The sequence below is a fragment of the Lepisosteus oculatus genome, chromosome 6, assembly GCF_040954835.1.
Source record: "Lepisosteus oculatus isolate fLepOcu1 chromosome 6, fLepOcu1.hap2, whole genome shotgun sequence".
In the NCBI taxonomy this organism is placed as follows: Eukaryota; Metazoa; Chordata; class Actinopteri; order Semionotiformes; family Lepisosteidae; genus Lepisosteus; species Lepisosteus oculatus.
Genome location: NC_090701.1, coordinates 26,378,147 through 26,403,157, shown reverse-complemented (window position 1 = coordinate 26,403,157; position 25,011 = coordinate 26,378,147). Strand labels below are relative to the sequence as shown.

The 25,011-nt window shown below is 38.1% G+C and overlaps 1 protein-coding gene across 2 annotated transcripts; it reads right to left on the bottom strand.

The window, feature by feature from the left end:
* Positions 1-263: 263 nt before the first annotated feature.
* On the bottom strand, positions 264-24,016 carry kif9 (kinesin family member 9). 2 transcript variants are annotated; one of them, XM_069191123.1, is made up of 22 exons: positions 23,909-24,016; positions 23,399-23,467; positions 22,993-23,094; positions 22,142-22,307; positions 21,373-21,479; positions 18,664-18,885; positions 16,516-16,599; positions 15,233-15,325; positions 14,702-14,849; positions 13,135-13,199; positions 12,687-12,764; positions 10,732-10,800; positions 10,300-10,404; positions 9,845-9,900; positions 7,883-7,973; positions 5,658-5,782; positions 4,379-4,561; positions 3,690-3,898; positions 3,050-3,229; positions 1,946-2,016; positions 1,259-1,363; positions 264-752 (listed from the first exon to the last, which is right to left on the bottom strand). In XM_069191123.1, the coding sequence occupies exons 3-22, from the start codon at positions 23,086-23,088 to the stop codon at positions 642-644; spliced, it is 2,364 nt and encodes a 787-aa protein (XP_069047224.1). In that variant the 5' UTR covers positions 23,089-23,094; positions 23,399-23,467; positions 23,909-24,016; the 3' UTR covers positions 264-641. The 2 variants fall into 2 exon arrangements, with proteins under 2 accessions (XP_069047224.1, XP_015209897.2); XM_015354411.2 differs by lacking the exon at positions 23,399-23,467.
* Between the last annotated feature and the right edge of the window lie 995 nt (positions 24,017-25,011).

Genomic DNA, 25,011 nt, shown 5'->3' with positions numbered 1-25,011 from the left:
AGCAGAATTGTTATATATGTAAAATGGAGCAGACACAGTCATGTAGCTTTGGTTTGTAACCCCTTCAACACATGGTGGCCACTCTTTTGCCAATGTGATATCTACAGTACAGGTACAGACATGCATTGGAAAAATTGGGCAATTCAACTATATTTGTCCATATTAATTAACACCATGGAGTGGTTTGCATTCAAAAATACACAAGCATATTCTGAAGCTATGCAAAGCTATATATTCTATATATATTAAAGGCTTGGCTCAGATTTCACACAGACTAGGTTTTTAATGGTATCTTGAAATTTTCCAAGTAGTTCTTGATTTGCCTCATGTATGTTCGATAATACAAATACATGACAGATTGTTTCTGTTCGACACCTGCCATTACATTTTGATATCCATTTGACATAATGCATTCAAATTATTCAGACATGATACCAACTCAAGTTTTACAACAAGCATTATTGTATTCCTAACTGTGAATTGCTAAGAAAATCTAATTCCTACTTTTTCACTTTGTATGCTCTTAAATATTCAAGTTCAGAACCCAATTGTTAAAAAGGTGCAGCTCTTCCAAATAGATGAAGTCTGTTTTGCCCACGGCTGGCTGATTTATTGCAGTAGCCTGTGGTGGCAGGCTTGTCTCAAGAGAGGCTGAGGATAGCAGGCAACTTGCTCCTGGTGTTCTGCTGTGGTGTGCTGACTGCACCTGTCCCCCTGTGCGGTTGGGGCCGAGGCGTGGCTTTGGCACGGTTCTGTGAGGACAAAGTGGGAGACTGCTACAGCTTCTTACACTGGCGGCTAGGGTTTCTTCTCTGACTGAAACTCTTCGAGTGTGTATTCGGTCATTTGAAAATGCTGAGATTTAAATTTTCACTTTTGGTGATTTAACTGATGATACAGTAGTTGAACCAGGGTACATAATGTGAAAAACTTTGAGGTTCAGTGATGTTAATTTATTCTAGTTCAGATTTCTTAGCCACCTTGTGAGAGTCCATATATGACAGCGAATCTAGCAGAAAAACTTAAAAAATATTTTAGTTGTATAGAAAGATTAGATAAATATATATATAAAGACTAAATTGTTCTGTTGCTTGTTGTGAAAGCTGAAAGTCTATTGAATTGACTCCTATTGAGGTACCATGTAGGCCCCTCGGCAGCTGTTTTTAAAGTCCTATCTCACAGTAGCATCAGGAATGTAGTCTTGATCAGGTCCCTGTCAGCGTGTGTAGGGGAGACTTGACTGAACACTGTGACCCACCCGCTTCTGAGCCTTCATGTGCGCGTTGTAGAAGGAGATGGCGCGAGGGCTGGCGGCCAGCAGCTTGTGCCGGAGATGGCTGAATTGTTCCTGCTCGTCCTTGTCCTGTTGGGACAGTAAAGAACACTGACTTTCCGTGTTGGAAATGTATCACATCTTCAACTGACAAAATTATAAAACTGTAACCAGAGAAATGCGCCGTTTTCCTTTATGTACAACTTTCCATTCTATTCCTGTTCAAAATCTAAGCAAAAATGTACATGAACAATACTGGAGAGGAGACCATTCCAAAAATACAAATTTATGGTTAACCAGACTGTTAATAATGAGATCCATCAAACAAATGTAAAATACGAAGGTCTACAGATATCACAATAAGTGGTCTGGAAACTAGTTGTTTTTTAATGCTGTAGCTGAAAGAAATTCAGGTGCTGTCCAAATTCTTCACAACTTTTACATAACATTATTCTAGGTGAGAACTTAAATTATATTTCACTTTCATCGCATATTTGTTGAACACCTGTTAAACAATTGAGGAATAAGAAATTCCAATGGAATGGAAAGGATAAAAGGCAATAACTTCAGCATTACTATAATTCTCCAGAACACAACCAACAGAAAGGGAACAGGGGGAATCTTGATTTGAACTTTGATTTGACCAGCAGTCTGAAGACATTCAGGACTTACCAGTGCTGTGGCCTTGCTGATGGGGATAAGCCCTGGGCGGATCGGACCCCCAGCTCTCAGGACACTCTGGACTTCCTCCGGAATGACAAACGACTCATTGTACCAGACCCAAACTCTGTTGTCACACATGACACAGGCCTTAATGCAGGAGTAAGCACTTCAGTTGCTTCAGTCATCTATTTTTTTTTTAGTTTGTGTGTACTTAAATGTTTTACAAATAAACAAACACAGTGGCTTATGTTGCCATCTAGAAGCTGTGTGGTCCAGTCCAGGTCTGGAATCAGAAAATGGGGCTGTGAAAAACGTGTGATTTTTTAAGCAACTTAAACTGCTGTTTGCAAATCCCAAGTAATATCTGGGCCAGCAGCCATATCACCCTGCAACTCACAACTAGCAACCCACTGAAGCTAAGCAGGTGTGAGTCTGGTCAGTACCTGGATAAGAAACCTCTGGGGAAAAACTGGGGTTGCTGCTGGAAGAGGTGTTCGTGGGGCCAGCAGGGGGCACTCACCATGTGGTCCATGTGGGTCTTAATGCCCCAGTATAGTGATGGGGACACTATACTGTAAACAGGCGCTGTCCTTCTGATGAGATGTAAAACTGAGGTCCTGACTCGGTATTGTCATTAAAAATCCCAGAGCGTTTCTCGAAAAGAGTAGGGTGTAACCCTGGCCAAATTTCCCATTTGCCCTTACCAATCATGGCCTCCTAATAATCTCAATCTATGAATTGGCTTCATTACTCTGCTCTCCTCCCCACTAATAGCTGATGTGTGGTGAGCGCTCTGGCACACTATGGCTGCTGTCGCATCATCCAGGTGGATGCTGCACATTGGTAGTGGTGGAGGGGAGTCCCCATTACCTGTAAAGTGCTTTGAGTGGAGTGTCCAGAAAAGCGCTATATACGTGTTAGTAATTATTATTATTATCTGTGAATGGCAGACTCCTTAAATTAAATTTAGTGTCAGTACTTGATATGAGTAAAACACTAGTTTAGCTAATTTAGAAACCCTTGACCCATACAGAAATTCTGCACAACCTAAAGGCTAAAATTGGGTATTTTTAAGAAGCCTGTTCTTGTAAGGGAAGCACAGTGCAGCATTACCGGAGAGCAGCCTGATCCTGCACTGCTCCACCAGGTGCTGGCAGTATTGCACCTCAGCCCTGGTGTTGCACAGCTCCTTGTACTGAGAGCGGTACAGCCCCTTCAACTCCTGCAGGCGCAGCAGGGCAGCCAGCTCATCCTCCTCAATCACGGGCTCCCCCTCCGAAGTCAGAAACTCCCCTGGACAGACGGGAAACATTCAAAGATAAGCAAACTCTGTTCTCAGACACAGAAAAGACCATCCTAAAAAGGAAGACACATTTACATTGTAAACATAGACAAAACCTCATGTGGCAAAGCTAGTCACATTTAGCTACAGAAAAACTAAATATTCCCGCTGGGAGATGGAGGGGAATGCAACCAAAAATGTGGTACTGGAACCCAAAAGATCACACGCAAAGACTATCAGACCAGCACTCAGTAAGGCAAGCCAGGGGTACAGAATGTAAGCCAGTTAATTAGAATTACAATTGATGCTATCTTGCTTACATTTTAGCTGCTTTCTCTTGTTCATAAGATTTTATCTGACATATAATGGCATACAAATGCTCGACTTTAATCACATGCAATTGTGCTTTTGGTTTGTAAACTGATGCATCACATTAACAGAGTGCCAACCTCTATCAGTTTTGGTGCTTACCTTGCTGCTGGCGAGTCTCCCTTCTCTCCTGCAGTGCATTCTTAGCTTCATCGATCTCCTTCTTTGCCTGATTGACACTATCTGTCAACTCCCTGAGCCACTGCTTCCTCTCCAGAAGGATTTCTTTGTTCTCCTTCAGGATGCGGTTAATCTCACTCCCTCGCTCTGATTTGAACTCCTCAAAGGCCTCTGCCCTAGGGGGAGGGGAGCTAAGGGAGAGGGTTATAGAAAATGGCTATGTTTGGGGATTGTCATGTAAATGTACAGTACATGGGTGAGGGTATGAGTAGGATGTGAAGGACATAGTTGGAGTCACTGGATGGTTAGAACTGGTGGGCTACATGATGTAACATCTTTCGGATGCCCTAGGATTCTTCAGGAAGAAATTCTGCCTGTCTAGGCCAGAGGTCATATTTCTAAAGAGGTTATGGAATTATGGAAAATGTGGACAAGTTCAAATATGCATCCTATATTTCTGCATTGCATAAACCCATATGCATTGTAAAAAATTGAAAGTCCTTCATCTTTGGCTCAGGGCAACATTTGTCAAAAAGATTTAAGAAACTTCTTACATTGTGCTGGATGAAGTCTCCTCCATCATCTATCAAATTATCTAATTTAACCTACTTCCATTCCCACTGTAGCTCTTGAGTAAGCCTATATGTAGATGAGTGAATGCGTTGTCTTACTCTGGGCGGCTGTGCCGCTCCTTGTCTGCAGGATGGAGGCACTGGCTATCTAGGTTCTGTGGCTCCTGCTCCCGGCTCTCCAGCTCCTTCAGAGATACACTGAAGTGGTTCGTTCTGGACAAGGAGTTCATCTCTCCTTCCTTGCACAATCCTGGACTCCCTGCATTCTCCATCCTGATTGGGCTGGTAAGAAAGCATCAGGAATATACTATAAATGCACTACAGAACACTACTAAAGACTCTTTGGGCATGTAATACTGCATCAAACCAGAGCATCCTTTCATTAGATGTTACCATGATATCCATAGGCATAGACTGCTAATGCCAGTTTCCATGCAATCACTCAGGACAGGGGAACATCAAAAAACCTGAAAATTGCTAATGTACAGTAGCACCTGGCCATAAAAAAGGGTGGCAACCATACCACGTCATTATAGACCATTGAACCTTACTTCTATACATGTAGTTAAGGAAATTATAATTACAACTAAACTAGACAATCATTAGTATGGCAACGGAATTCTAGGGAATAGGAAACACGGATTGAAAAAATGTAGGCATAGATCTTTGTTTAACTTAGATTTTAGACTTCATTGAACTGGCTTCTGCAAGATGCTAACAGAGCATATGATACTGAATATATACTATCTATAGAAGGCTTCCGATAAAGTTCCTCACAAAATATTATTAATTCAAAGACAGGCTTGTGTTTGGACTCTGAAGTCATTATTGGAGAGAAAACAGATAAAGGGTGCATTTTTATTGGGACCCCTGCTCTTCCTAATTTATATATATGATTTAGACTCTGGTATAGCTGGTAAACGAGCCCTATTCACACGATACCAAATTAGGAGGACTTAGTAAACACTTTAGAAACTGCCAAACAAATTCATAATGATACAAAATTAAAAACTCCTGGTGAATAATCAGCATAATTCTTTTATAATGCACTCCTTGAAATTAAATCTGCTTTTTCTTTGCCTGTATTGAACTCAAAATTGCAGGGCTAACATCACAGTGTTTATGCAAAAAACATTTGAATGTGTAAAATGTATAATTTAGTTCTTCTGTAGTGTCATTTTTGCTTATACAGTACACAAAATGGTGTAAAATAAAGCTAAATGTAGAATATAAAACTGTGATTTTTGATATGCAGATAAAGTGAACAGTGAAGTGTCTGTTTTAGTAATTTGTCTGTGAATGTGAGGTGAATGCCTGTACAGCATCATGCATTGTGCATCGCAGGCAGCCCCGAATTTGTGTAAGGAGCTGAGCTCACCTGTCTCTCTTTGGCTTTGGCCTCCTGGGGCTGAGAGGCAGGACAGGCTTTGTTGATGGGGGGGCGACTCCAACCCCAAATCCACGCCCATCCACTTCTCCCACAGTTTCCCTCAGTGCTTCAGCCTGAAACACAGGTTGGGCTGAGCCAGACACTCAATAATCAGAGAAATGAAGTGCAAGATGGGAAGATGGAAGATTCCCGTTAGAGATGTGTAGGCTCTAACAGGAAGGTAGTGTTAAGTAAGACAATCTGCAACTGAAGTAAGAGGGAAACCATATACAGTGATTTACAGATTCTTAACCATCCTGTTACTTAATTTAAAAAAACACTTCACCAGGTCTTATTAAAATAACCCTTGTGCAAGTGTGGGAAGGATAATGGCGGTGAGCATGCACTATCAGAAAGGTGCAGTTTCAAGCTACTTGTCAAATGGAAGACTCATGTATCTCTCACTTTTAGAACTGCAGTCTCAAGGGCTTCCAGCAAGCCACTGGGATCACAGCTAATCATGGATACCTTGATGGACTGTCAAACAGCACTGGCAACTGGAGACATCTGATCGCATATACAGTAAGTAATGAATGATGTATAGGATTCAACTTGTGCTCCAAATAAATGCCTTAGTTGATTGAGAATTCCCCTAAAGCCCTGCAATGGACTGATATCCCAACCAGGGTGTACCCTGCCTTGCGCCCATTGCTGGCCAGAACTGGCATTCAAGAAGTAGTTAGAAAATGCATGAATGGACCCCCTTCATTTAATTTTTAAACTATGCCTATGTATAGGATATAGATGATGTTTATGTATTTCTTGCAGCTTTCCAGCATAAAGTATCCAAAAATTGTATGTATACTGTATATATAGTCATAAACTATACAGTTTTATAAAACTCTTGATTGGTAAATACTTTTGCTTATGCTTCTTTATGTACTGTATTTCCAACCATTTGGAGTTTGTTTCTGGGTTAACATGCCCTCCATCTTCTGAAGCATAAACACCTGTGACAATTTGAAATAGAAAAGTGAAAAAGCTGCAGCTCCTTATGAGAAATAACCAAGAAAATTGAAACTTTACTTTAAATGGTTACCATTATTTCTCAGTTATTTCTTCTCTGGTGTGTAGATGATATGCAAATAAAACACCCAAAGAAGGCTCCACAACTGACTATTACTAATCTGAAAAATAAACCCTTATACACAGCAGATGAGATTACAAAGAAGAAGTGCTGTGCAACGTATTGTCTATTTAAGATGTATCTACAAGTTCAAGAATCTCCTTAGATCAAAATAACACAATAGAGCACAACTGCAACAGTATATAGTAACACGTAATAGGTTTATTCCATGCTGAAAAAAAGAAGAAAGAGAACACAACGTTTCGGCCGTGGAGCCTTCTTCAGGTGTGAGAAATAACTGAGCACCTGAAGAAGGCTCCACGGCCGAAACATTGTGTTCTCTTTCTTCTTTTTTTCAGCATGGAATAAACCTATTACTTGTTCCTTTGCAGCCTACGCATGCTGACGCAGCTACCCACCTGAACTACAACAGTATATAGTAGCCCACTGGACTATAAATACCCACTTGCCATGCTCAAGCATGGGCTTAAATAATTTGAACATCTGAGTGAATACAGAAATGATTTAAAACAGACATGTGCAAATCATATTCACTTGGTAAAACTGCAACCCCTTTGGTTTCCGCAGCTGAGGGGTTTGTGTTTCTTAAAAAGAAAATCAATAAGCTTTGCTTTAATGCTTTATGTTCTAGCTACAAGTTCACTCTAGCCAAGTCTCCAAAACAATGCATATAACAAAATCCCTTTCTTGCACCACCATTGTCTTTTTTGAAACATAGCCTTGCTCTAACTCTTTATACCCTTTTACTTTAGGAGAAAAGTGTCTTGATAATTTATCATCTCATAAAATTCATTTCTGAGCTGTTTGACTACATTGATTTTCTTATGCAAGATTATCATTTAACCCTTTCACTTAAAAAACAAGGGAAACCAGGGGCTTGCACATAAATATTAATCAAAAACAGACTGGGTCTGTTCACAAGCTGAGGATTGGAAAAACCTCGTAAATTTGTACAGCGACTGTAGGGAAATCAGTTCAGTTAAGTAACTATAAAACTTACTATAGAACCATAACCATAAACCTCAGCACCTTCATTCACAAGAAGACAAAGTGTGAGCCCCTCCCTGCCCACTGCAGTCACACCCACCTTGGCAGCAGCACAGCTGCCGGTGCTCTGGGGACGCTCAGCCAGGGTGAACTTCTGGCACAGCCGCACCTCCACTTCCTGCTCCTGCTGCCTGCAAAAGGCACAGCTGATGTCAGACACAAGCAGCATTTCCTGACAGTCCATGCAGGCTGGTAACGCACAGAAGCATGAAGGGATCAGCCCAAATTCTGCCTTAGACAGCAGTATAACAAAATGTGCCTTTTTTTTAACACGGTGGGAGTATGAATAAATTAAGCTGAGTGATAAAATATGGCACTAATATTCCTACAAATAGTGAATAGTGAGTACAGGTAACACAACTGTACAATAACAATCGATGATCTGCAATCATAATCCAATTATATCACTGAAATAAAGGCACTAAACTTATTTTTCCAACATGCTGAGCTACAGTACTTGTATTATTTTCATTAATTCACGCACATATTCTTGACATGACATTTAGTAATTTGGGGGTATTAAGGATAGCTCCTCTGACAATTAAACCAGAAACAAGGTCAGACTGCTGGCATTTCTTGAATACAGGAAGAGCAGTGCTTGAAAAAAGTTACATACTGGCATGTATAAAAAAATACTATGGTAATGAATTTGAGTATTTGCAGGATATTTGTTGCTTATGGTTAATAATTGCAAAATTAGTAACAGGCAGAATGTTTTGCTCTGTCAGAGCTCAACACATATTAGTCAATCTAAATTAATGTTAATGGGAAATTCAAATGCTGAGTGCAGGAGGTCTGAAAAACATGTTCACATCACAAAGCACAACTCTTCACAGTGTCCGCGCTGTGGTTATAGTTAAAAATAGATGGGTGATCACATGGTCTCACAATCTAAAAACACACAGGGACAGGTTAGAACATTACAGCTGCACTTCAAATAAGTTAAGTGTTATACCTTTGTTAACATATCTTTGGTTCAACATCAAGCACAGCAAACAATAACACTGATCAGCTACTCCTTGCACTGAATGAAGTTGAGCACAGTGATATTAATCTGATATGGATAAACACCAATTTTTACTTACAGGTAACTGCAAAAAAAATACAAAATTAAATTAAAATATCAAGAAAAAATGAAAAGGAAATGTATTTTTTAAAATAATTTCCTAAAAGAGTATTAATGTTCAGCTATGCACAGTAATTAAGCACCAATATTCAATTAATTAATGTCAAAATCTTTACAAATAATTTACATTTCAATTTCCTTTCATTTAATGGCAACTTTAAAATCCTGTCCTGTCTGATTATGGGACCACACAGTCATCCCAGTTCTATTTGTTAATAAGGTTGATGGAGGTATTGATGTAATTATTAGGGATATATAACCAAAGGGATTAATTGCCAGGTTTTAGGTGAGTGAATTTGGAAGAAAAGACTTGAAAAGGGTACAGATGAAAAAAAATAAACATGAGTTTATAATATTAATATATTGTATATTACAGCATTCTTGCAAATTAACTACTGTTTATTTTTTGCAAGTCATGTATAGCATGAAATTTTAAATACATAATCTAATTCAACTGCAGTGTGAATTTGAGTGAACATTTTTACATGTCTGGGAGGATATTAGCAGAATGTGGTCCTGTTATATGGTTTAAATATTCAAATGTCATTTTCATAAATAAGCGATTTCTAGTTAGTCAAGCCAATCACAAGAAATCTTTCAATTAAACCATAATAAACACACATTCAGTATATGAAGCCCTGTGTGTCCCTGAGATGGAATCGAATACTCAGACACATTACCATCTATGATTGCAAACACCCTCATAAAATTTAGTTCTAAAGATTGTCAAAAACCTGAACATACAGTTTATAGATTGTACTCAGATGGTGAGTACCATCTTTCCAAGCTCAGCACTGAGGCACTGATATAACATTTTACACTGAAATGATTAGACATAAAGTCGAAGGTATTTCTGAATGAGAAACTATCACTTACTGTAGAATCACTTTAAACTGGGCAAACACCTCCTGTATCTGTCTAATATTAACAATCTGAAAAATAAATTAGAGAACAAACACAGTACACAGAAACTTTACATTTCTTCATAGTTTATATTCTCTTTAAATGCAGGAAGAAGATTGTTCTACAGTATAAATTAAATTAAATTTTACATACACTATTGAAGTATTTTAGCTTTTTTCTTTCCAGGTGCTATTGTAGGAAGAATTGGTACATTAGTACATACTGGCTCACATCTACACTGCCAATGAAATTGGTCAATTTTAAAACTAGTTAAATGCCAGCATGACAACAGGTCCTCACAGACTGGAATCTGGCATCTCTGCTGTGGCTGTCTCAGAAATACTAGTGGATTTGCCATCTTGGGTACTACAGTTGGACACTGCTGATCCAGAGGCTGTACAGATTGGAGGCAGTGATGTTTCTCTCACATCTATCTCCTCCACTGTTCCCTCCAGGTACTTCCTGACCTGACCATGGATCTCAGCGATCTGATTCTCGGTCAGAGCATCATACAACCCCGAAGTCCGGTTAGCCTGACAGAAGAGGAAGAAAATAAATCACATGTGATCAGTACCCATGCTTCCAGATATGAAAGCAAAGAGGGCTTCACTATAAACATGAGCATTATAATATCAACCCATGCCATACAAATTATGGTTGTAATTTTAACTACACATCTCAAAAACATGTATAATGTATAGATCTTTAATAAGCACATTATACAGTATGTTTAAAAGACATCAGTATATGCAACAGATATGCAGATTACATAAACAGAACACATGAATCATATGCAGGGCTGATGCTCTGTACAGTATTGCCTCTGGTCAAAGGGTAGAAGTTAACTGTTGTCTCCTCACCAGTATGTCATGAATGGCCAGCTCCTGTTTCAAAAGCTGGATCTCCTTCTCCAGTATCTTCACCTGCAGCTGGAGAATAAGTAAAAGATACAATTTTAACACCAAATACACAAACCCATGCATGATGTAATCTAAATAACCCCTGAAAATGAAGTATACAAAGCTCTACTTTGAACTTCGGTGTATACAATATGCAAGCTGTAATATTCAAATGATAGTTATAAAAGCAGAGAAAGTTTAGGATGTGAAAGTTCACAATTTTGAAAACCATGAAAGACACTGAATGTCACTAAGTAATCAGTAGCGTTTAGTGATAGGAGAGGTTTGACCCGATGCGGTGTTGTGAAGGTAGACGTCAGGAATCCAAAAGGGCAAGAGAGAGTGATGCGAGGTCGGGTTGTCAGCCAGGGTCGGGTACAGGTGTCCGGTCGAAAGGTATCCAAATCCGTGGTCCGTAAGAGAGAGTGACGAAGGTAGCCGAGGACGAAGCAGGGTCGGTAACCAGAAGTCAAGCCAGTAGGTGTCCAAATCCGAAATCCGCGCGAGAGAGAAATGAACGTAATCCGGGGACGAAGCAGGGTCAGTAAACAGTAGTCAAGCCAAAAGGTGTCCAAGTCCGAAATCCATGAGAGAAAGAGAGGTGAAGCCGAAGAGGATCAGGGTCGAAATCCAGAAGTCAGTAGAAGAAAACGCGCACAAGATAAGGTTTAAGACAATCTCAACAGTGAGTGAGGAGTGACCGGAGTGAAGGGGTTTATATGTGAAAGCGGTGAGAGACGACTAATTGCTAAAAGCAGCGCAGGTGTGTATGCCGGGAGGTGCATGCGGGAGCATGATTCGTGACACTTAAATAGTGAAGAAATACAAATAATTTATATGTGTATTAAGACTCGGGACACAAATGCAACAATTATTGCTGTGTTATGATCACAATTTTAAAACCTTGGAATTATTTCCCCCCTTCATTCACAGAAAGGGGAAAATATTTTTATTGCATAAGAAATGTATTAAAGATGAAAAAAAATCGTATTTACTGAAGTATTCAACCTACTGATTCGGTACTTTGAAGAAGCATCTTTTGCAGCACACTCCTTTGAGTCTTGGTTATGTCTGCATATAAGCTTTGCCAGGAGCCCTGCAACTCACAACTGGTAACCCACTGAACCTAAGCAGGTATGAACTTGCTCAGTACCTGGATGGGGAACCTTATGGAGAAAATATTCCTTATGAACTTCCATATTCTTTCCGTTACCCAATAATGGACCAGACTGTGCTCCTGGGAATTTTCAACAGATATGTTTTTACACCACCCCCAAATTTATGCTTCCTCACAATCCTTCATGGTAGAGTTTCGGTTCTGAAATGCACTTTCAAGTGCCAGCTGAGGTATCTTATATAGACAGGTATACATCTTCTGAAATCATGTCAATGAACTGAAGTGACCATAGGTGGACTCCATTTCAAGTTTTAGACTGATCTCATAAGCAAATTAGATGCACAAGTGAGATTTGGAGTGTCTTAGGAAGTGAATCCTTAGTTTTTCTTTTAAATTCTATGTAAAAAAATACAGAACTTTCATTCCACTTTGACATTGGAAATGTGACAGAAAATACAGTACCATTAAAATGTATTATGATTTGAGTTTGCAATATACAGTACAGGAATTGTTAAAAAATCCATGGAGGGTTAAATCATTCTGAATGCTCTATACTGTATACACGATATGTGACTCTGGAGTCTTCTTCAGGTATGACATACATCAGTGACTTTTCTTTGAAAACACTATAACCAATACACTGAGGAAACGATAATGCAATGCATGGTATTTTTATATCCAAATATGCCCGTACATTGCCTCATAAAAAAGGTCTGCAAACTGAATAAATAACATTCCTAAGAATAATAACATGTCCTTGTCTCTCCTAACATTTCAACTGTATCAATACATTTCTTACCACAGGATCAATGTGCTCATTTACAACTGGCACGGTCTGCATACACTTCATTCTGCTGGCAAAACGCAGAGTGGAGAGCTGAAAAACAGACAAGTACTAAATTAACCACCATGATATCATAATACCACCACAGTAACACAACATGCTGCCTAGGCACTATATTAGACTTTGTAAATAAAATATGTTTCATCAGCTGGCATGGAAGGCAAAAAATCATTGTAATTTCAGCTTCAGAAGGAGCCATAGCTTCATTTTCCCACTGCAGTCAGGGATTGCCAGAACTGTGAAGCTAGAGGAGCCACATAAGTATCAGTGATCGTTCTTCACTTGAAAAATCAAAGTAACAATAATGAAAAAGAGTAATGAAAAAAAAGAAAATGCAGAGGAAGGAAATGAAGCAAAAGAAGAGGAGGAAGAAAACAATTTTACACTCAGCTGTACCACTTACAGTTTCCTCTATGTGGGCTGCTTCACCATAGATATTAGCCACAAGCACAGTGTTGCAGTTTCCACCTGTAGTAAGAAGAAGTTATACAAACAATGGTTCAAGTGGATGGTTCATTTTTTACTGATTTAATACAACTCAAGGCACAATTCAAAGTATGTACATATGACAAACTTCAGCTGACAACACAAACCTGATGTCGTTTTTTTTAAGTTAACACAAACTGAATACTTTTTTGCAGTGCATTTGAGTCCCACCTGGTTTTACTCTGTACAGGCTCCTGCAAGGCCAGTGATCAATTTCATTATTATTATTATAATAAAAGTATTAACTTTTCAGCTTTTCTTCTGGTTGCTATTGACCAGGCATCCACCAGATTCCTTAGATCCTGTTATTGTCCGATGATCAGGACTTTGTGGAATATGTTATTCTAAAACATAGTTTTTTATTATTATTATTATTATTATTATTATTATTATTATTATTGTTATTATATTGAGGTAACATTCATTATGAATCACAATTTGTACAATAAGATAAAACAATTTCATGCTACCAAAAGCTACTGTTCTCAGCTTTTGAATTATATACTCAGTCAGAAGCACTTTCAGCAAACATAAACAATTTACACATGAGATGATAAGGTTTGGCCCATCCAGCCTGTTTTGTAGTTATAAGCTTATTAAGTTGTCCTCAACAAAAATTGTTTGTTTGCAATGGTTCAAACATGTTACTGTATTTTTTGCTGAAATTATTCATTAGGATTATAAGGAATAAGGAAGTGTGTAAGGGTGACAACAGAGAACCGTATAGAAGTTTTAATTACAAAATTAAGCTAAAGACAAGGTTGGAAAAGATAATTAAGAGTTAATTAGCATGGGTATGGAAAAGTATATTTGAATATATAAAAAACAAGAGGGTTGCACAGGAAAAAACTCTTATGGCACTCAGCGTATACTAGAGGTTATGGAAGCGCATTACTGTCACTAAGGGAAAAAAAATCCTCGGCCTTATCTTGTAATTACAACAAAGTTATCTTGTAATTTCGAGATAGTTATTCTTGCATACTTTATGTGATCACGCGATAGCAAAATTGTCATAGAATACCTATATCACTACATGGGGATCTACAGTTTTGAGCAGTGGAACTGATTCCATCTATAATTGCTTATAATGGACCATCATTGATTTGATCTCTAAATCTCACAAAACTGGTCATCATGCTTATAATGATTCTGTTTATATTTGCTAAAAATGGCAAGATTTTATTATGACTAAACCCCAGTCAAAAGTAAATCCATACAAATTCTGCAGAGCTAGACATTGACACGATCAATAAATTGAAAGTGCCAGCCAAGTTCTTGGTAACTTCTAGATGTGTTCAGTGCACAACGTAACAGGTTGTACATACACTGAAGTAATCATTGCTATCTCATAATTACAAGATAATTTGTTATCTCATAATTACAAGATACTTTTCTCGTAATTGTGAGATAAGGGGGCGATTTTTTTTTTCCCCTTGGTGGCAGCAATGTGCTTCCGTAGGAGGTACATGAATATCACATCTCACCCAGGGAGTCCTTCAGGGCATGAGTGAGCTTGCTCTGCCGAAAGGGAACATGGTCTCGGCGAGAGTCAGCCAGTGCAATGATGGCCTGCTCCAGGAAGGACAGGGACTTGTTGATGTGCAAGGCCTCTTTGAGTACCTGTCCCTCGGACTGTGGAAAGACAGCAAGAGTGTAAATAAGGAAAAGAGAGGGTGCAGGAAAAAGGGTATGAGGGTGTTATGGGGGTTTTATGAGGGTGTTCGAGTAGATGACAGGTGTGGTGAAAGGGAAATAAACATACAGAAAGCAAAGAGAAAGATGAAGAAAAGAGCTGGGAAAAGAGGAAGAGAAATAAATAAGAGTGGGAGGAAGAGGGAGGACTGAGAGGGGAAGGATTAAGATGGATCTTAGCATCACGCACATATTATAAAGAAAATAAAAATGTTTTCTGTTTTTTACTATCACAATCACTCACACAAGTCATTGCTTGTGTTTTCCAACACATTGGTCTCAGAGAGAGACAAACAAAGAAGGGTCGATATGTGAAGACTCACTCCAGTTTTGCTCAGTCTCTCAGAGCCAGCCAGGTCTACTAGGTTCAGTTTGGAGGTGATGTACTTCGCATCTGACAGGGTCCGTGAGCGGGACTGAAGACACGCGACAAAAACAAGGACAGAGATTGCAAGAAGGGCTGTGAACAGGCAGGTCTCTTGGACCTACTGTACTATTCTCAGCAAACAGATACTGGTGTGAAAGAAAATGTAAATAATGCTTACAGAATAATTAACCATCAATAATTGCCAACTACACATATACATAAATATGTCATTATTACTATTAATGAAGAACTGTACTATTAAAGAAGTCATGTAGATCTTGAGAAAAAATGAAAAACTGTAATGGTTAAGGAATCTGAGGCTGAGATAATCTTGTATAGTCTGTACATTCGGGGAGTAGAACCCTTTATGACTCATACAGTACAGTAATGCTCTTCAATATGACACTCTTTGCTCTTTTTGATCCATCCACATTAATGTTAATAAGCAGATTCCTGTATAGGAAACAAGGTAACATATATAATTCAGCCTTTAAATTATACCCATAGGAGCACTTTCAGTAAAATCAGAAAGGCTAAACATAAGAGGAAGCTGCTTGGTCTATTTAGATTGTCTGTTTGCTAGCAGCTTATTGATTGAGGAGTGACAGACTGAATAAAATGTTTCACTAATTGCTTAGAATTAGTGTGCAAAGGCACCTAGTCACTAGTGGTGTGAGCTGTACATCTGATGTTAAAGAAACAACATACTGATACTTTGCTCATTGTCAGTCTGTCACCCAGCACATTGTGCCTGAAACTGCTAGGAAGGAAATGCAGTGATACCTATGTTTGACATTTTCAACATCTGTAGATGCAGCATATGACTCTTTGTTCATCTGCTTGCATATGATTCAAAATAGGAAAACATTTTATGGGTGTTCTCCCTCTAAATGATGATGATCTCTGTTTCTATATGTCTCTCTCTTTATATTAGATACACAGCATGTACAAAAGATTCCATGTTAATTTTACACCTCAGTAAAAAATCACCTTCTGTAATAAAAGAATCCAGTTGGATGTTATAAAATCTGATGGGTTTTCAGAACAAGTGGTATAAGTGTTGTTATATGGAAATTGTATTCATACTTGCACGTTAAAATATTGTATCCGCTAGACATGCATTATTTGTATAAAGAAATAACCCCCCAGAACCAGAAGAAGCTCAGATGTTAAAAAAGCAATGTTAGTGAGTATGCAGCACCAGGTGGAAGCTCAGAGCAGGAATCTGAGGCCACTTACCTCAATATGGACAGTCAGAATACAATGAGACCTGGAGGAGTTCTTGTTCAATGCATGAGAAGCAATCATTCGGTTCATCTCCCCCTGAGGAAAAAAATACAAAACTTAAATACTGTATTTAAGTAAGAGTAATATTATACTCTAAAGAAGCCCTCACCAGCCCTTTCATCATTTTCCTGCATTATGAGACTGGATTACTATCCTGCATTATTAAAGTGACAGAACACATATTTACTAAATTTCTTTTACATATTTGACTAAATTGCTTATAAAAATGTCTTCCTTTTTGAAGGACGAGAACAGATGTTTATGTCTTATAGGTCACTTTGCTAAAATAAAAAAATGGGAGAACTGTTTTACTTTGTAGAGTGATCTGTGGATCACCATAACTCTTCACCATAACCACCAGATTTCTTCATGCAACACTACATTCAAGTGGCTTAAGGTCATTTTAAGGAATGATTTAGTTAGTTGAGGTATTATGTAGATTTTAAAAGCTTAAGAGCAGGATTTTATTATTGTTGTGAATAAATTTGTTTTGCTTTTATTATGCTCAAAGCCCTTTGTGTCTACGTAGGACACATGTATCAATTACAGTTAATTGATTTACATTCATTTTTATAGATGTTTTTATATTGATTACCTGTTTATTCTTAATGATTGCTGTTTGTTACTTCTTTAATCCTATCGATTGCCGTTCATTTATATTGAGGGTTGATTTTTTTTCTTCTCTTACTGTAGTGTGAGTGTAAATAAGAAGATACTGTGTCTTGATTTTAATACTTCTAGTAAGGAATCATGTTACTGATTGTGATCCGACCCTTAAAATTAGATTGCTCACTAACTGTACAAAACTGTCTGCTTGGGTACTGACTGAAAATATTGTTTAAACTCAAAGCATAAAATATCCTTTTCATGGAAGGCACTGATTGTTTTAACAGTATCGGGTTAATTGTTCCTTTTAAGGATATTTGAAAATATATTTACAGTAATTATCCAAACATGGTTTTATTTTCTAACTAAACATCTAAATATCTAGTGGTGTAAGCAGTACATCTGATTTTATAGACACAATTTACTGATCATTTCTTCATTGCAAGCTTGACAAATACTAACTGGTAACTAGCTTCCAACTTAAAAACCTCTAACTAAATCCTAAACAGTTTTTCAAGCTCATGCTGAACTAATTCAACCACACAATATAGGCTTATTACAAAAACTTGAAGACACAACTGGAAACTACTGTATGAGAAAATTGCATTTAAAACCAGGAACAGGTCATATTGTTGAAGCCGATGCAGTCTTTTTTTAAGAAGTGGTTGGATCAAATGGGCCGGATGTTTACAAACGAGATATCATTGTTCTTCTTATGTTTTTGTGAAGACTTCTGGGAAGATATGCGCTCTATAAAGATAGCCTGCTGTTGGTTTTGTATTATTGTATTTAATTTTACAGTAATTAAATTGTGCAGTAATTTGTTTTCTAATATTTTTTACCATCTTATATGTAAGCACACCATCCATGATATGTTCTGCTTTTGTTTAATTTGAGATTTTTCCATTATGTTCTTGAGGACTGCTGTCTCTCCCTTTCTCTAAAACACATTGTTCCTTGCTCCTTAACACCAATGTAAAACTGCGCTAGTAACTATTGACCTTTCATTCGATTGAAACTAAACTGTCTGCAAGGAAACATATAATTTGATAAATATTTAAAGGTAATCATCCTTTATACAAACTGGAGGTGGTGTTGTTTTATTGGGGACAACTAAAAAAGATTTATATATCTTTTAATTAAGGATTCCTTTCTTCTGCTTTTGCAAATCTACTTTATTTTTAAGGTTTATTGGAAATTCTGAAGAACCTATAATTAACTTATAAATGATTTATAAATAAACATTATCCCATTATAATTAGTGGCTGTAGAAGAGGAGGCAATGGCAACTTTGACTAAATAATTTAAGAATTGATTTAAACTAACTAAAACCACTCAAACTGTATCTCCTCCACCTCATAACCACCTCTCTTACCTCAAAGTCCCTCTCTCTTTTTGAATTATCTCTAATTCCTCACCCCATCCTTCTTTAACATTCTTTCTCCCACTTCTCAGTCTCCATTGTCTCATACATTCTCCCCTCCTCTCTCGCACCTCGAACAACAGATTAAGGGCCTCTTCCTCTGTGTGGATGAGGTGCACTGACAGGCCCTTAACGTAGACACTTCCTCCTTCCTCCACCACAGCCATCTGGCTCTCTGAAGGGCCATCTCGTAAGGAGGACAGCAGGTCCAGCAGCGTCTCATTATAGATCTCCAGGAAGGACAGACGCACAGTGTTGGCCTGGTCTGGACGTTCCTCAATCTCTCGAAAGACCTGGACACAGAGCAGATGCATCCTTTAACTGGCTGCTGTTGTGCTGCTAAGGTTTGACCTATAGAATGTGACCAAATTCTAGTAATTATTTTTCCCTTCTTTTTTAACTTTTTAACAGGAGTAAAACTTTAAATTAGAGTTGCAGCTTTTTCATATTTTCATTTCACTATACTGTATAATAATGGACTGCATACTGTAACTCTTAACATATTGCTTAAATTAACAGAAATGTAATCACATGACAGCTGGTATTTGTCACAAGATGAAAGCAAGTAAACAAAAAAAAATCCATCCATCCATCCACTTTCAAATTGCTTCTTCCAACTGACAGTCACAGGGGAGCTGGAGTCTATCCCAGCAAGCAACGGGTACACCCTGGACAGGACGCCAATCCATGTCAGGGCACACACACACACTTAGGACCAATTTTCCCATAAGCCAATTAACCTACCACTATGTCTTTGAACTATTGGAGGAAACTAGAGCACCTGCCAAAAACCCACAAGAACATGGGGAGAACATAAAAACTGCACACAGAGAGTACTCCAGGTCTGGAACTGAACCCAGACCCACAGTGCTGATAACCATTGCACCACCATGCCACCCTCAACATGAAAATGTTATTATACATTTTATTATTTATTTTTTCACATATTTAGGGCTCCTGATATTTTGTGACATCTCTTTAAACACACTAGGAACCAAACTGTTTTTTCAAGCAGCCAGACATAGGCAAGGATAACTTCTAGAGTCTGCATAGCTCACTTTTTAGTCCTACAATTTCCCCAGTTAATTCTAGAGGAGATGTGTTGCTGTCAGCAACGTGTTTTTTTTCCCCATTAATAATCATGATCATAAAATCAAAATAATAAATTAGACGTCATCCAAAACTTAAAGAGTTTAGACAATGAATATTTCTGAAAACATTGGGATCAAATGAAGATTCAATGACTGATAATTGCTGTTAATGGGTGGGGGATTAGCTGTTGGAAATTTTAAGTACTTATTAAATTCAACTCTTGATGCTCTTGGACACTTTATCAGTGATGTAAACAGGATCAAAATAAATTTTGGGTGTTATAACTCTAGACACTCTCACTCTGGAGGCAAGCTGAGGCTGCTCAAAAAGAAACACAACCTTTGGAATGAGAATACTATAGTTATAGCTTATTTACTTTCACAAAAAGTTGTCAATTTGTTTTAAGCCCTCTGACAAGCAATACAGCTTGCGCAGTGAAGCATTGCAACTTGCCAATCACAGGAAAGCTCGTTAGGTGCACTTTTACCCAACGAGGTCCAGGTAGAACAATGCCTGATCAGGTCACCTTTAAAAAGGCCTTGATTCAAAGCATTCCATAAGTTTCTGTGCATTCCATAAGATAAGATCACTTTATTGGCCATATACAATTACTTGCATTAGGAATTTTTATTTTCGCTTACCGCAGCTTGCTCTCCATGAGTCACACAGACACAGACAGGGGGAGAAGCTTAGGGTCAGAGTGCAGGGTCAGTCATTGTACAGCGCCCGGAGCAGTTGGGGTTAAGGGCCTTGCTCAGGGGCCCAACGGAGTAGGATTCCTCTGCCTGCCGCGGGATTGGAACTGGCAACCTTCCAGGCTCAGATCCTTACCACAGAGCCACCACTCCGCCCCATAATGCCTCGAATGTCATCAGAAGCAAGGGAGAGGGCTATTGGCATGCTGCAGGCAGACATGCCAAGTGCCAGCGTTGCCAGAAACTATGGAGTAAGCAACTGTGTCCTGACGGCAGAGATGGTTTCAGCAGACCAACAGGACAGGTGACGGTCCAAGATCTGGTCGCCCTCAAGTGACCACACCAGAACAGGACTGACACATCAGACTGATGCATTACAGAGATCGTTTCAGATCTGCCACCCTTACTGCTGCAGAAACTGCTGGCAGACACAATTCCCGCATCACTGACAGGACAGTGAGGCTCCATGCTGCTGGCCTTAGAGCAAGGCAACCTGTCAAGGGCCCTCTGTTCACACCTCCTAGACGTCACACCCGACTGGCTTGGGCCAGACAGAGGCTGTGATGTACTTGTCAGCAGTGGCATCAGGTCCTCTTCATGGATGAGTCACTCTTCAGCCTGTTCCATGCAGACAGGAGGGCCTGAGCGTGGAGGGGGAGTTGTTGCGTTTCTTTTCTCCATTAGTATATTTACAAATATTCAACAAGATAATGTGGTGTACTGTACAAATTGACTTTATAATGGTAGATGATAAATTATTCCAATTTGTTGTTTGAAATCTTCAGAATTCGGAGTTTACTACCATAAAAAACTAATTTCAACCTCTTGGGCCATTAAATAGAATAGATGATGGTGCATGCTGCAAGTCCTGAAAACAATCCTGACCTCACACATGTGTAGTTTAATAATAACTTTTTGATTTCATATTGCGCCTTTCATCTCAAAGAATTCCAGCGTCTCATCCACTGCTGTAATCACCACAGTATTTTGTACCTCCTGCAGAGCTCTGGGAATGATTCCTCTCTGTTTGTAGCTCTCTGTGGCTCCAGTCATAGTGTGTGTCTTTCCAGCACCTGTCTGTCCAAAACACATCACTGTACCTGTTAAATAAGAAGAAATAGAAGAAGCATAAAAACCACACCCAATAAATGACAAGGAATGAAAGTCTCTGAAGAAGAATATTAACTAAATAAAGTATTGTGATGAACCAGGGGAAAACATACCTCAGACAAATTATTAGAAATTTTGTTTTAAATGTATAATTTTAAATAAACTGCAGTTATACTTTTGGGTAATGCTTAACTTGGTTAAATTATTTAAAACAAGTATTTAACAATTAGCAATTAAGCAATTAACACAAAGAAGACAACAACTAACATACAAAAAGTAAATAAAAGTTCATAGAGTTTATACATTCTTAAATAAGCATAAAGAAGAGGTAATATTCACTGATTCACAGCCAAAAGAAGAACATTAAGTTATGAGCTGATGAAAAACAACCAGAAGAACAGTTTTTAAATTGCCTGATGCTCTAGGTAATTAAAGAAGAAAATCTCACAGGTATTATGAACTCCTTATTAAAGTCCATTACAGTAAACTCTAGTAAAAGCATGTACAGTATTAGTGTATTAACGTACAGTGACATCATAATAAAAGCATAGAGATGCATGCTAAATACACAATGCAAGTCATAGAAAACAATAGCAAATCAAATACCAGTAATATCAAGACTTCCAAGACTAATGTTGAAAATTCAATTTACCATTGTAACCGTCCAGTGCTCCCAACACCACTCTTTTGGCTACAATGTCATACACATTCTCTTGGGACACGTCATGGAGGACACCATCAAGACGGAATGACCAGTCAGACAGCTGGTTATTCACCAGCCCTTTCTGGCCTGTCTTTCTCATGTGAATGTTAATAGTCTGAAATAAGGATGGGGGGGGGAGATGACAGGTGTAGAAAGGATGTTAAGAGGTAAATAACCAGAAAGGAACAAAGGACAAATCGATACATAGGCGCTATATTGTTTCTCTATATTGTATATTGACTGCTCCAGAGAGTCCTTCTGTAACGTTTAATCTAAAGTAACAAAACCACATGCTGTCAGCTAACCTAAAAGGAGGATGGTGTCAAGCCATGCTTACTGTGACTTGACATGGCTTGATCATCCTCTAGCGCACATATAGCAGTGGTCACCCATGAAGCCAATACGTCGTTGTAAGTGCTGCTGGTCTCTGGGTATCGCATATAATTCCCTTCCATCTTTGCTTGTCAGTAGCCGCTACTTTAGCATCGGTGAGACTGAGTCAGCAATTTTTGAGATCACCTTTGACTTGTTTCACCCAGATTTTTTTAGGGGCTGCACGTATTAAAAAATATGCTTACTGTATTTCTAATATGTAGTACCCAATACATTGGTATTGTACAAAAGTGTGACTTTAACAATCATTCTCAGTTAGAAACAGAAATGCAATCTCTCAATAGCTCTAAAGGAAAAATAACTTTTTTATTGAAAAAGTTATTGTTCTGTTGCTGCTAATGGTGTCAAGTAAATGATGTTGATTGTGAATGTGATGAGTCTTGAAATGATGTATCACAGCAGAATACCTTGCCATCTGGTAAATACTGGATGAGGTCCTGGGCAAAGTTGGCAGTCGGCCTGGTGCGGACAAATACCGTCACCCCACTGCCCCTGGAGCTCATGTCCAGCTGGGAGATCAGGGGAAGAACATTGTTAAAAACAGAGTTCAATCCAGTATATTAGCATCACAGTCCATGCTTCGAATTTGGTCATTGGAGGTTGCCATAGTGATGTATGATGTAGTGATGTGTATCTGCAAAAGGTGTGTGCAACAATTTTTTATTGCTGTTCTTCATCATTTAATTTCTATTTTTGAAAGAGTTACAAGAGCTTCCGAGTTTCACTGTGTCAGATGCTTTTTCTTTTACATCACAGCTCAGTTCATAAAACACTGCGCTAACACAGAAATGCCAAGCTCAGTTTACCACTCACCCCAAATTAACTAGCCAACGTGGTGAGTCAGGACACCTTCAATGTTTCTAATACAAGGACTGAGTAATCCTGAAATTACAAATGTTTTGCTTTTTATTGATTCATTATAGCTGATACAGTATATAGCTAATGCTGCTAATGTTCCAATCGATATTGAAGTTGCATTCATCTGTCATTGTTTGAGCACAACAATGATGTTTTTGCTATTTTACTTGATTAGGCTGTTCTTTGTGATTATAAATAATCCACTTCATAGCAGTCGTAGTGTAATAAATTACACTGTAGTACAGTACGTGCAGATTGTGTCTGTTGTCAGACGATAAAATGTAATAGCATTATAGGAAGAAGTACAGGATCATTTCAGGCTGAAAATATTTATGCGTTGTGGAAACAGAAACTATTTTATTTTCAGTTCAGGATTGTTAAAATGATAAATAACATTTATAATTTATTAGAAGCCATTTCGTCTTATAAAAAAAAAAACGATTTGATTACTAGCATCCCACATACCTGTGTTATTAATCAGCTAATTCGGAAATAGTCTCGTGTCTAAACGCCCCAGATCCTCCAGTCTCATTCACCAAGACATAATGTTTACATCATCACCATGGAAACCGTGCCCGGATGCGTGCGGAAGACCTAATTTCCGTACGGAAAATCATTGACATGTCCTTTTACGGCAAGTAATGTATACAATAATTGTATCATATATCAGAGAATTATATAAAAATAAATATATATTATACAATTTCACATTATATTTGTAATGTGTGTGTCTACAAGGTTCCACAAGGATCAGTCTTTTAAACTGACCAGCGACGCCTTTAGTATGGTCTATTCATATTTTAACATTTATATTCGGCTATTTCATATTCCATATTTGTGTATTAGGTGCTGCATGTATACAGAAGTTATATATTCTTTATATACAGAATTATATACAGAATTATCAAAAGGACTGTAAATTTTAACACTTGCCTGATTTCTGTACCCCTCATTGTAAGAACACTTGTGTATTCTATTTTGTAGGTTTATTGTAGTTTGTGATAGGATGCTAATAAACCATTCCACCAAAAACAGAGGATTATGAATACTATTATTTTTTACTGGATATTGCCTTGATTTGTCCAAATCAACATTTTATTATAAATGAAATAATAACTATAAACAATATAGTATTGTAATCACATAAAAATGAAATACATAAATTATGTAGATAAATTGTTAGTAGAGTTATCTATCAAAGTGTAAAAATTAGTACAAGCCCACCACATACTCTTTCAAGCAATGAAAAAGACAAAGTACAGAAGTGCGACGAACAGAAAAAGGTAACTTTTTAAATTTTTGATTACAATTTGACAACTCGAATGGTAAGCGTTAATAACAAAACCAATTGAATGATTTCATATAAACATTCTAAATGTATTTTAAATTGGTGTGGAAACTCGATTTTTATATACTATGTTTTATTGCCCATCTAGGTTCCTGGTGTTCAATGTAATCCCTAAAATTAATCCCAATTTTAAGATTATTCTCTCCAGGACAAATCAAACCACCATTTAATCCGTCTCAACTCTACTGCCCAATGATATCGCAACCCCTGACGCGCAACA

Bases quoted from the DNA above. Each gene is read 5' to 3' on its own strand.
- kif9 (XM_069191123.1), bottom strand. From the start codon at position 23,088: ATGAGCTCCAGGGGCAGTGGGGTGACGGTATTTGTCCGCACCAGGCCG. The intron at 14,850-15,232 runs GTGAGTCTTCAC...GTCTTTCCACAG, and splicing joins AGAGACTGAGCAAAACTGGA to TCCGAGGGACAGGTACTCAA. The intron at 5,783-7,882 runs GTGGGTGTGACT...CCTGTGTTTCAG, and splicing joins GCAGCTGTGCTGCTGCCAAG to GCTGAAGCACTGAGGGAAAC.